The following is a 12,691-nucleotide window of genomic DNA, read 5'->3' as shown; positions in this document are numbered from 1 at the left end:
GCCTTCCTGGCTGATTCAAGACAGGACCAATCAGGCCACTGGCTGGAGGGGCGGCGTGCTCAGTGTCCTGCCAGGGGAGGCGGCCAGGAGGCACATCTGAAGCAGACACCCCCCAGCTGTGAGGAGCCAGCAAGAGGGAGGCCCACCCCTCGGCCTGGGAGGCCCAGCAGCGTCTGGAGTCCACCTGGCTTTCTGGGGCACTTACAACCCTGTCTGTTCCTCCACTCCCCACCCCTACCCCAAGGGCCCAAGGGGGGGAATCAGCTAGCAGGAGGCTCCTAAAGTTAGAACAGAGGGGATTCTCCGTTTCAGACACCCAGACTGTTGCCGGCGTGAAACAGGGCCCTGGACGCACCACTCCTGTCAGCTGTGGCAAGCCACAGGCACTCAAAGCGGCACTTTCTTCCCTCCCCAGAAGGCCACACAGATGTTAGCCTGGGACACAGATGTCCCAGGACATTGTGCTGACCACACTGCCTGCCTCAGCTCCTCCACTCTTCTGGCTGCTCTTTCCCCACCCCCCACGTGGCCCCTCCTAAGGGCCTTTGCCCCGCTCCTCCCTCCACCTGGAATGCCTGCTCCAGGCGTGGTGGGTCTCAGCAATGTCCATCCAGAGAGGACGTTCCCTCCCTACCCTACAGTCACTTCAACCTCCACCACATGTCACCCCACAAACCTCCAGCCAGTCCCGCTCTCGCAGCCATTGGTCACAGCCTGACATTAACTCATCTGTTTGATTCAAGCCCTTTGAAGTTCGTGTCCCCGCAGGAGTGTCAGCGCCCTGCAGGCAGGCAGAGCATCACGCCTAATGGCCAGCACCCCTCCCCACCACGACCACAGCACCTGGCACCTGGCGTGCACCCGGCATTAGAGGTGATGCAGTGAATACTTTGGATGGAAGGAAGTGAGAGGAACCAGGTCAAGAACTGGCCTGGATGCATCATCTGTTTCCTGCTCCCTCGGCTGGGCACTGACCATGTCTGCACCTTGAGGCAGTGAGGCCAGGCCAGCGCCTGGCATGCAGGGAGCCATTCATGCTGTAACTGCCTCCCCTCAGGATGCACTCCAGTGGGGGGGGGGGGGCGGCGGGGCAAGGGCAAGACAGAGTGGGAGATGAACACAGCAGCAGCAGAGTGCTCACTGATCTGGGACCTCGGGGCTCTAGGCCCCATGATTGCTGAGAACCACCCCCCAGCAAAGGTCACAGTAGCCTCTTGCTCACCACCAATCCTGATCAAGGAGAAACTGAGGCCCAGGAGGACTCAGCCGCTTGCTTGAGACCCCAGTGGGAATGGAGGCCTTTCAGAGGCCAGTTCTTCCCACCCCAGCTTATAGATAGGGAAACTGAGGCTTGGAGAACACAGGCGAGCTGTCCGGGGAGCAGCCGGAGCTCCTGTTCCCACGTGTCCTTGTTTTCTCTGAGGTCACCCAAGCTGCCTCTCCTGCTCCCACCTGGACCCTTTCTGTGCTGAGACCTGCCTCCTGCAGCACATGACATCTACCTGGCCAAGCGGGCATAGGGGGCTGGGCCTTGGGGTACATGGCTGCCGGGTCAGCACTGGGAACCACAGATCTGTGTCCTCCTGCATCCTGTTGTCGCCTGCCCCTGCCCACTGACCCCAGCTTTCCACCTGCTGGCTGTAGCCTGGGGCATCTGGAGGCCAGGCACTCAGACACAAGGGCACTGAGGAGAGGAGTCCAAGGCTGGAGACCTGTTGCCTCCAGCAGTCAAAACCCTAATCTCACTTACCTTCAGCTCCTTGGTTGTATTTATCTGATTCTCAATCCCAATTTCTCCCCTAAGGCACCTGCCACCCAAGGGGTGGCCCTGCTCAGGCTCCTGGTGATCTGTTGTCATCAAACCCACCCAAGAACCAAACCCACTGCCATCAAGTCAGTTCCAACTCACAGCGCCTCTAGAGGGCCGGAAGAGAACTTCCCCACAGATTTCCTTGATGGAAACCTTTACCTTGGATGACATCTTTCTCTCACAGAGCACCTGGTAGGTTGAACCAGTGCACCAGTGCGCTCCTGTCACTACTACAGAAGACTACTGTTACTACTTTCTTACGTGGAGTGGATTTTAAGGCATAATAATAATGATCCCCTCTACACGCACACGCACACACACGCACACTCACCGCGACCACCTCAGTGACTGTGTGCCTTGCCTCAAGCTGCACAGCCTGAGCCTCAGTTTCCTCATCAGTACCATGGAGCTGCCCAGGTGGTGACTGTGAGGTCCACTTACTGTGTCCACGGGGAGGCCCCCAGGGCGGAGGAGAGCATACACAGTGAGGCCAGCAGGGAGGCACGGGAGCCAGTCCACTCCTGTCTAGTCAGGGCATGCCCACCGGAGGCAGTCATGACACTTCCATCTTCACGGCCACTCACCCCAGGGCAGGCAGAAGAAACAGAGCCTGACCCCAGGAAGCAGCCTGGGAGAGCCAGCCTGTCTGGCTACCCTACCTGTGGGCAGCTGCTGCCCACCTGCCTCAAGTGCCCTTTGGGAAAGTGGCCATGAGGGGAGGGGCCCCAAATGGCTCCCCTCACAAAGTCACAGCTGGGCTTGCCTCAGGGCTGTTCTGAGGACTAAATGGCCCAAGGAGACATGACACAAGAGGGGAGCTCGCCTACCCAAGGGCAGCCCCTCGCCCAGCCACAGCGGATGCATCCTGCAGCATTCTCAGGCACGCACTGCCTTCCCAGGTCCATGGGGGACCCATCTAGCAATGAGACCTGAGGGAAAGACCCTGTGGGCCGTGTGGGCAGCTTTCCTGCCTAATTAACAGAGTAAGACAATGTTCTCCAGCTGCTTGCCTCTGGCCATGGTCTGTGCAGGCCTGAGCCATCTTGAGTGTCTGAAGTAACTGGCACTGTTGCTTCCCAAAACAGTGAACTGGGGTCCCGATGCCTAGTTGTGCTCGGGGAAATGTCTTGACTCATCAAGTCTGATCTCCTCGTCCAGCCAAAGCCTGTTTAACCAACCCAGCCGACACTTTGTTTCAAAGTGCAGAATGATCTAGAAACAAAAGAAGATCTGTCCAAAGCACAAAAGCAACCCCCAACTAAACACACACAGGTTTTCTTCTTGGCTTTCCTGCTCAGGTTTTCTTCTGGGCTTCCCTGCTTAGGTGTACGGTGGGAAGGATTCTTGACATCCAGCCTACTGGTCACCAAACGGTTTCCCAGGTCACACACTTGGCACCTCCCTCCCTCCCATGCCTTTCTCCTCCCTTCCCCTAACCCAGACTCGGGATGCAGCTGTCTTTCCATCAGTTCCACCAAACTCATTCTCCTGCATCAGCATCAGCCCTAACCAGCCTGCCCGCGCCCCAGGCCAGGCTGAGCCACCAGAGGTCTGCTCTCAAGTGGAGAGGCACATTGTGTGGTCGCCCTACCTTCACCTGAAGTGGGATGTGGGGTGGGGGTGGAAAATGACTCAGGCTACTCCAGGAGACCAAGGGCCAGCACGGCGTTGTCTCAGGTAGCCCCAGCTATGAGCAGTGCCCCCACCCTCTCCCCATATGCATCCCCAGAGAGAACCTGTGGCCTCCTGAAGCTCAGCCAACTGAAGCTCATCCTCCCCAGCTGCTGAAGCTCATGAGCTGTCCACGACACCTCTGTCCATGTCCCTCCCAAACCACCCAGCCATCAGCAAGGCCTGTCAGGTCTATGTGGTGGATGGCCCTGTCCTCCCACTCCCCCACCCCCCAATACCTGTTGGAATCCTAACCCTGACCCCTGTGGCCACCATCTCACTGGAGAATCGAGTTTCTCTGTTCTGTGAATGCCAGGCAGTGCCGGGCAGGAAATCCAATCTCTTCAGGAAGAGCAGCAGAAACAGGGAGAGGAGCCCCATCTGTGTGGACTGCCAGGGAACCAAGCAACTCGAGGCCACCGCTCTTCCTCCAGAGCCGACGGAGACGCCTCTGTTGCTGCTCGGGCTCACAGCGACCCCACATTCAACAGAACGAGATTCCCGCTCCATCCTCACCATTGTCCTTTCGTTTAAGCCCACTGTCACAGGCACCGTGTGCATCCATCTCATGCTGCTCCTGTCTCAGCTCTACTTTACACTAAGCATGATGCCCTCCTCCAGGGACCAGTCTCGCATGACAATCTGTCCAGAATACTTGAGACTAAGTCTGACCATCTGTGGCTCAAAGGAGCATTCTGGCTGTACTTCTTCCAAGACAGATGTGCTTGTTCTTTTGGCGGTCCACGGTACTTTCAGTATCCTTCACCAACACCATAGTTCAAATGCATACACTTTTCCTCGGTCTTCGTATCAATGTCCGGCGGTTCCATGTATACAAAGCAATTGAAAATACCACAGATCACGGCTTGGGTGAGGCCCCCTGTAATCCTCAAAGTAACACCCATGCTTTTCAACTCCTTAAAGAGGTTGTGTACAGCAGATGGACCCAATGCATGCGTTGCTTGATCTTTCAACTGCTTCAATCTTTCCTTTGTTGGACCTGACGTTACCATACTGGTCCCGTGGAGAGGGTTTGGGTCTTCTTGACAGTGAGTTGCAAGCCACACTGAAGGCTGCGATCCTTGATATTCATCGGGTAGGGCTTCCAGGCCTCCTCCCTTTCAGCACGCCAGGTTGTGTCATCTGCAAACCCAACATGGTAACTAGGCCTTCCTCCAAACCTGATGCCGAATTCTTCATGGAATTCAGCTTCTCTGGCTACTTGCTCAGCATACCGATTGACTGTGTATGGTGAGAGAAGACAAGCCTGGCACACACCTTTCCTGATCTGAACTCAAGCAGTGTGCCCTGAGGGGTGGGTGGAGGCTGCACACCAGGTGCACTGGTTACATCGAACCTGGCTCTTCCACGGGGAAGCTAAAGCTTCTAGCACTGAACCACCACTGCCTCAAACCCAGTTCTCTGGGCTACGGATAAAGCACAGGTTCTGGGCTGGTATCGTGATCCTAAGCTGGAAGGGAGTGGGGGGTATGTGGAGGAGGGATTGTGTGGGGCAGGGGTTAGAATGGGGAGAACAGGGACTACCCAGTTTCTGCAAATCTGAATTCAAATCCACGGTACTATCAAGACCATGCCTTGGGGTCCCACATCAGGACCCCACATCTTGGCACTCAGATTAAAATGCACACCCCACCCACACTACCTTTATTGATCTTGAAAAACAAAGTTTTCCCCCAAGATTGTTTTCAAACTCGTTTTTGAAGTTATTGGGGACCACAAAGCATTTACTCTACAGCGGGGCTGTGCTCTCGGCAAGCTTCAGGGATCCGTGAGGAAACCCAGCCAGCAAACTGTCTTCCCGTGGAGTGGAATGGCCTTTTCAGGCCTGTAGGTTCAGCAGGTAAGGAGGCTAGCTGGATGCTATGCTCTTAATCCAACATCTATCCATCTTTATCTCGCCCTTGTCCCCATGCCTCTCAGAGCCAATGCTCCTTGACCAAGGGGGCTCCCTGGGAAGCTGTCAGAACCAAAGCACCAGGACAGGCCTGTTCTTGCCCCAGCTTTACTACAGTGAGGCTGTGGGCCCAGAGCCGGGACTCACACTCTCTGAGCTCCAGCTCTCTGTCCATAAAAGCAGGGTCGCAGAACTCAACCACTCCGCAGGGCCGGGTGCAGCCTGAGTACCCAGGCTTCGGGGCATCTCTACACAACCGGTGAAGATCAGGCAGATAAATGCCTGTGAGAAGTGGCAGCCAAACTGCCCCGGTTTGCTTTTCCAAGTCCCCTATCAGTCCCTGAAGGAGCCCTGTGGCGTTGCGGTCACACATCGGGCTGCTAGCCAGTGTTCAAACCTATCAGTGGGTCAAACCTAGGTCAGTGGTTCAAACCTACCAGCCACTTTGTGTGAGAAAGAAGAGGCTTTCTTATGCCTGTAAAAATTTGCCATTTCAGAAACCTAAAGATGCCATTCCGCTCTGTCCAAAAGGGTGGCGGAGAGGCGGAATCAATTAGAAGGAGTGAGTTTTGGTCTGTCTGTTTGACCAGCCTCTGCCCACCGAAAACATCTTCAAAAGGAAGAAGAGCATTTTGAGGGCGGGGAAATCGGGGGCACGGTGGTGGCAGACCCGCATGCTGAACGTACTTATCACCACTGAACTGTTGAAATGGTCGGCGTTTTGTATCTTGGGGAGAACGTGGCAAAGGGGACATGGAAGCCCAGGTTGGTCCCAGTTCTCTAGCTGGAGGCTCTGCATTTTAAGAACGCCCCAGTGGGGCACACCCCAGGCGGCTGGTCAGCCTCGTTCTGAGCGAGGTCTCACCTGTGCCAGCAGCCAGTCCACCAGCTTGCTCCCGGGCAGCACCGACTTGTAGGTCTTGAGGTGATGATCCCGGTCCCTGCAGGAAGAGGAGGCGCACCATGAGCGGGAGAGGACGGGACAGGGGCGGTTCGATGTGCCGCCGCCACCACCCCCAGCACACACACACACACACACACACACACACACATACACACACATACACACACACACACACACACATACACACACATACACACACATACACACACACATACACACACATACACACACACATACACACACATACACACACACATACACACACATACACACACATACACACACACACATACACACACATACACACACATACACACACACATACACACACATACACACACACATACACACACACATACACACACACATACACACACACATACACACACACATACACACACATACACACACACATACACACACATACACACACACATACACACACATACACACACATACACACACACACACACACACACACACATACACACACACACACACACACACACCGCCGACAGCAAGGACTCGGGTTCTCTGGGCATGGCAGAGGGGGACGGGGACAGAAAACACGCAGCAGCAAGCTGGGGGCCTGGGTCCCACCAGATTCCACGCCTCACCTGTCCTGGGACCTAAGGCAGGTAGGCAGAACCCTTCCCAACCCAGGCCGCTCCCAGCTCTAGAGCAAGGACAGGAAACCCTCTCCTCTCTAGCTGGGGCTTCTTAAGCAGGGTCCCTTGGGCCCCCGTGGAGACACGTGTCTGCAGCTGGGGGAACCCAGGATGCCGACGTCTGCTGGGTAGGGGTCAGCGTGGCTGCAGAACACCCTGCAGTGCACAGTCCTCAGAGAAGCACCCAGACTCAAGCATCCGCAGGGCTGAAACCGAGACCCCCTGGTAGACCCTGCTGGAGTCCGAAGAAGAGCTCTCCTTCCCGCCCTCTGACTGACTTTGCTCCATTGTGGAGTTTGCATGTTCACAGAGAGCAAGCAATGCTGGCAGAGAAAGACTTCAGGGGGGTAGGGGGGCGCATCAGGACGGAGCAGCACCTGGGAGGGGCAGGGTTTTGCCCTGTCAGGGTCTCTAACCCCTCACTGGGCCCGGCTCCGTGGGTTGTACCAATCCTGTGGCCTATCAAGCCCTCCTCAGCCTCTGGGGTTGACGACAGAAATGAAGGTGTCAGGGCTGATAAACCAAGTCCAGGCAGGTATTCTGCTCAGTGTGTGGGGGCTGGGTGCCCCAGGGAAGTCAGTGAAGGCTCACTGCCCAACTCCCTGCTGCTCCCCTGACCAGCAAGGGCCAGGGGCCAGGCCTCTAGCAGCGCCCAACCCAGGGGAATGAGGGCATGTGTGGAGGAGGCAGGAGGCAGGAGGGAGGGAGCAACTTGAATGAGTGGTTCCCGGGCCTGACCTCCAGGCAGACCAGCACACCCCCTCTCCTCCTCCAAGAAGGGGTCAGGGCCACTAAGACCCACGCCCGAGGAATTGGCAGCTGGGCCCCTACACCCGGGGCTCCTGAGAACCCTGTCACCCTGGTCTCACACCCCCAACTAGAAGGATGGTGGCAGAGACAGAGAGGGACCCCTTGCTGCCATTGCCAGAGTGCTAAGAGCTTGCCAGGCACCGGTCAGGGCACGGCCCATGAACGTTAACCCCCATGTGGGCCAAGGGGCGAGAGTGCTTCCTGTGCCCATTTCACAGCTGCAGAAACGGAGGCACAGGAAGTGAGCTCTCGTCCAACATGGGCTCAACTCATGGTTACTGACCACGCTTCCACCCAAGGAGCCCAGGCGGTGCGGCGGCTCAATCAATGCCTGGCTGCTCACCCTAGGTTGGCAGTGTGGACCCACCAGCCACCCTGCCGGAGGAAGAGGGGAAAGTCTGTGTCCGTGGAGATGAGAAGCCCTAGGAACAGTTCCGTGCTGATCTGACCCATGGGGCGGGACGTGAGTGGGAATCCCCAGGATGGCTGCAGGTGACTCTGCCCTGGGAGTCCCTGGGGGGTGTTAATTGTTCGAGTGACACAAAGGTGGGGAGTTTGCGTCTGCTCCGAGGTACCGCAGAAGACAGGTCTGGTGACCAGCCGAGGAAGACTCTTGGAGCAGAGTCCACTCTGACACACACGGTCACCACGAACCCAAAGCACCTTGACTGGAACCAAGGCTGGTGGGGGAATTGTGGTCCCTGTCCCCGTTTACTCTGCGCCGGCCCTGTGCCACCCTCCACGTGTGGCTGTTTTCATTGAAACTCCAGTCCAGCATTCTGAGGTCAAGTTCAAACTCACATTCTTCTGTGTGGCTAAGTGGCCCCCTGCACAACAGCCTTCTCTGGGATAAGAACGGAAGTACCGGAGGGTCCCCGGCTCCCAGGACTGAGCCTGTTAATGAAAGCTCTTACGGAAGAATCCTCATCCAAAGGTGGGGAATGAAGAACCAACTTCAAACTACCACAGAATGGGGGCTTTCTAGAGTCACCGAGGCTGGATGAGCCAACCCAAAAAACTAATTTCCTCAGGATCATCTTTAAAACCTTAAACCGAATGCATGCCCTGAAGTCTCCCTAAGACCAAAAAAGGGCAGTTTGGCTTCACTAGCACGGATGGAATGCCTGCCTTGAGCACCGTGCTCCTTCGCCGTCTATGGAGACGGGATCCCACTGATGACCACTTGGTGGGCAGTGGGTTCCTGTGAATGAAGGGGGTGCAGCCTGGGAAAAGATGGCAAGCATGGTCATGGTCACACGGCTCTAAGGACATCCATGAATGGTGCGCGCAGTGTCTTACTCTCAGCAACAACGAAAACGAGAGTGGGGTCTGCGCTTCCAGACTGCCTTCCCCACAGCCACGTGTGTCCAATGGCTGCTGCCCGACCTGGCACGTGGCCAGCATTTCCGTCGGCAAGGGATGTCCCATGGCACAGAGCTGGGCCAGGCGCTGGACAAACAGCCATGGACAGATTCACACCCCCGAAGATAAATGCAGAGACAACCAAATATGAGCGTGTCCGGCAGGGACAGGATCCAAGGGAAAGTCAAAGAGGAGTAAGGAGGGAGAAGGTGGCAGGCTGGTGACGCTTTATAAAGGGGCTCTAGTGGGTGTCATCCCCGGGCAGCTGTGGGGGATTCCCTCCAGGACACACACCCTCCTTTTCTGGAACCCAAGCATGCAGGGGCTTGAGTTCCTTACAGAAACAATCACGCAGTGTCTGCATATGGGGAGCCCTGCTGGGGCAGTGGTTATGTATTGGGCTGTGAGCCCCAAGGCCCACAGTTCAAAACTACCAGGTACCCCTTGGGCGAAAGATGAGGCTTTCTACTCCCATAAAGAACCTACCAGGCAGTTCTACCCTGTCCTATAGGATGGGTAAGAATCAGAATGGACTCACGGCAGTAAGTCTGGTTTGGGTTTTAGCCACACACCCTTCCAGATGCCGAGTCACTGCTAAAGAACACCTAGTACAACGTAAACACTGTGCCAGGAGCACTGACGGCCTTTGAGGGACTGATTGCTGTGACCGCACAATTGCTTCTGAGGGTCCATTTGTTTTGATCCATGGCTGGGTGAATCTTCGCAGAACAAAGAGGAGGCTTTCTACTGCCACCTGTCAGGAGGGACTCAATGGCAGGCACTTTGGTGTTGGCTTTGGGTGAATCTGTGGAAGCCAACTGTCTTGGAAGGGACGGGAGAGACGTGTACAAGACCCTCCCAAGGAGCGGGAACGACAAGGGCAAATGCCCTGGGGTGAGACCATGATGAGCCCCATCCTACAGAGGAAGCCCCTCAGGTACAGGGAGCTTAGGGTCCTCTGCACCAGGGCACACAGCTGGTAGGCGGCAAGTCACCTCTCACCCTCAGCCTGTCTGGCTGCGGAGCTGACAACCAGACCTGAGCCCTGGCTGAGTCCTCGGGGCACACCTAGAGGGCAGGTATGGTGACTGGCCCACTGGATGGAGCAGAAAGTTCAAGTCACCAGCTTGTGGCCACGCAGCAGGGAAGGGGCAGAGACCAAGCCTCGGCTGGGGAAGAGCGACTTACTTGATCACGGGGGTGTACAGACTGTGAAGGCGGCAGTAGAGTCTCACGCCCTGAAACAGATGCAAAGAAGGAGTCAGGCCGCTCTCTCCAGGGTCCCCCAATGTGGCCAAGGATCCAAATCCAGCTCCTGGGCGGCAGGGGGAGGGGATGGCTCCAGGGGGTGCGGAGTGTCAGGGGCCTGTGGAGGGGAGCGTGGGCCTGCTCAGAGGCAACCACGGGGTGGATCTCCTCAGGGCACGAGTGGTCAGGGTCCCTACCTTAGACATGATGTCCTCCAGCTCGCTCCTCGCCTTGTAGGTGCCGTCATCATAGCGGAAGCGGTACATCACCTGCTCATTCTTGAACTGGTGCTTGTCAGAGACTGGAGGGACCAGGGGCTGGTCAGGCTGGGCATGTTCCTGGGGTCCTCCAACACCCACCCCACCGCACCTCCACTCACCAGTGGCTACCCCATGTACTACCCGCCCAGTCAGGCTCTGTGCTGAACTCCCCCAACTCCGTGCAGGTGGGGCAGTGCTACTGGTCCCCCTCGTCACTCTTGACAGGGCCCCACTAAGACCTGTCCCCTTACCGTGATGGATAATCCCATTCTCCAGCAGGGCCTGGCCCAAGTTGATCCCTTCCTCCGTCTTGCTGATTTCACCAATTTCCAGGAGCCAGGCCACAAACTCACTGCCAGAAGATAAGAGGTGGTTGAGAGGACACCCCCAATCCTGGGACGAGAGGGGAACACAAGAAGCCGGCCCAGCCCCACCCCTTCAGGAAGCGAGATTTAGATGCCCACAGCCCTTGGCCATGCTCTGGGGACTGGGAACCCCAAACAATGAAACCTCAAGCTTATCCCCAGGGCCAGGGGCAGTAAGGTGGGTGCACCAGCCCCTGGGGTTCATGGGCAGGTGGGAGGAAAGGAGGGTGGGGCAGACTGACAGACAGGCAGGATGACTAGATGCATGGCCCAGGTGTAGGAACGAGCTGGTGGGTAGTGGGCATGCAGACTTGATAGGCAGATCAATGACAGGGTAGATGGGGAAATGGGTGGTGAAGGGAGGAGGGCCAGTGAACGGACAGCTGGTGAGATGAGCGGGGAGAGGCTGACGGGCAGCTCTGTGGCTGGGCGGGCAGAGGAAGAGAGGAACCACAGAGGAGATGAATGCACAGAGAGGGAGTTTGTGGGGAGTCAGAGGGGGAAGGTCATCAAGTCATGTCATTCTCCAATGCCAACCCCTGCAGTGAGTGAGCTGCCCTGGGATTCCAAATGACCACAAGGCCCTGAGTGACCTGGTTCCACAGCTGCCCCTGACTTCATCTCTTGGGCTCCCCCGCATCCCCACCTCTCTCTTCAGCAAAAATTCCTGCCTCCGGGCCTTTGCACTTGATGCTCCCTCTCTCTGGAAATGCCAGGCTCTGAACTCCACCCCATCTTGCCATCCTCAGCCCCAGGGTCACTTCCTCATGACCTACTCCCACACAGGCCTCCCTGCACATCTGTCTCCTCTTTTTCAGCCTGGCATCATCCTGTCTAGGGGACCTGGGGGCATCCTGAGTTAGGCACTGGGTTAAGAAAAGTCATTCTCTTGGGCCCACCAGTCACTCCAGTGGAGATGAGGCTCTCTGCTCCCATAGAGTTAGCGCCTCGGAAACCCACAGGGTAGTTCTCCTCGGACCTATAGGGTTGACCTGAGTCAAAATCAGCTCAGTGGCTGTGAGCTTGGTGTTTGAGGGGCTTATTGATGAGTTGCCTGGTTCTCTAAAGAGTTACAGGGCAGGAAAGAACTTCAGAGCTGACTGTGATGATGTGTCTACAACTCTTTTTAGAAGCAGTTTAACTACGGAAGTGGATGATATGTGAATATGATATCAAGAAAACTACTTGTAAAAAAAGAAACCAAGCCTGACCTCTGGTCACCGTGTGTGAAATAGGAAGGGATTTTGCTTAGGGGTCATTGAGTTCATTCTGATGGCAGTGGAGCGGTTTGGAGAGGACTAACAATAATGGTTGTACAACACAGAGTCTAATCGACGCCTCTGACTCACACATGTAGAAGTTGTTGGACTGGTGAGTGTTTTGTTGGAAAAAACTACACGAATAACAATGAGTGCAAGGAAAAAGAAAATGCTCTCAAACTGACTGTGGTAAAGCTTGTACAACTATTCTTGGTGCAACTGAAGTATTGAATTGTATGCCACATGGACAAAGTACCAATAAAACGTTTTTTAAAAAGACAGCCTCACTCACAATACACCTTGTGAGAAAGAAGAGTTACCGGCTCAGGAACCCACAGGGGCAGTCCCGCCCTTCCCTGTAGGGCTGCTATGAGTTATCATCCACTTGATAGCAGTGGGGTCCTCACCAGGGTGCAGTC

At 56.0% G+C, this 12,691-nt stretch overlaps 1 protein-coding gene across 1 annotated transcript in view; it reads right to left on the bottom strand.

The window, feature by feature from the left end:
• PREX1 (phosphatidylinositol-3,4,5-trisphosphate dependent Rac exchange factor 1) overlaps positions 1 to 12,691 on the bottom strand; it is a 205,085-nt gene that overhangs the window by 38,179 nt on the left and 154,215 nt on the right. Inside the window, exons 11-14 of the mRNA XM_075528620.1 lie at positions 10,900 to 11,000; positions 10,586 to 10,689; positions 10,329 to 10,378; positions 6,262 to 6,337 (exon numbers count right to left, since the gene is read on the bottom strand). Of these exons, the coding sequence (XP_075384735.1) occupies positions 6,262 to 6,337; positions 10,329 to 10,378; positions 10,586 to 10,689; positions 10,900 to 11,000 (331 nt within the window). The remainder of the gene's footprint in view (positions 1 to 6,261; positions 6,338 to 10,328; positions 10,379 to 10,585; positions 10,690 to 10,899; positions 11,001 to 12,691) is intronic.

The sequence above is a fragment of the Tenrec ecaudatus genome, chromosome 12 (genome assembly GCF_050624435.1).
Source record: "Tenrec ecaudatus isolate mTenEca1 chromosome 12, mTenEca1.hap1, whole genome shotgun sequence".
NCBI classification, from domain to species: domain Eukaryota; kingdom Metazoa; phylum Chordata; class Mammalia; order Afrosoricida; family Tenrecidae; genus Tenrec; species Tenrec ecaudatus.
This window is presented reverse-complemented; position numbering and strand designations above follow the sequence as displayed.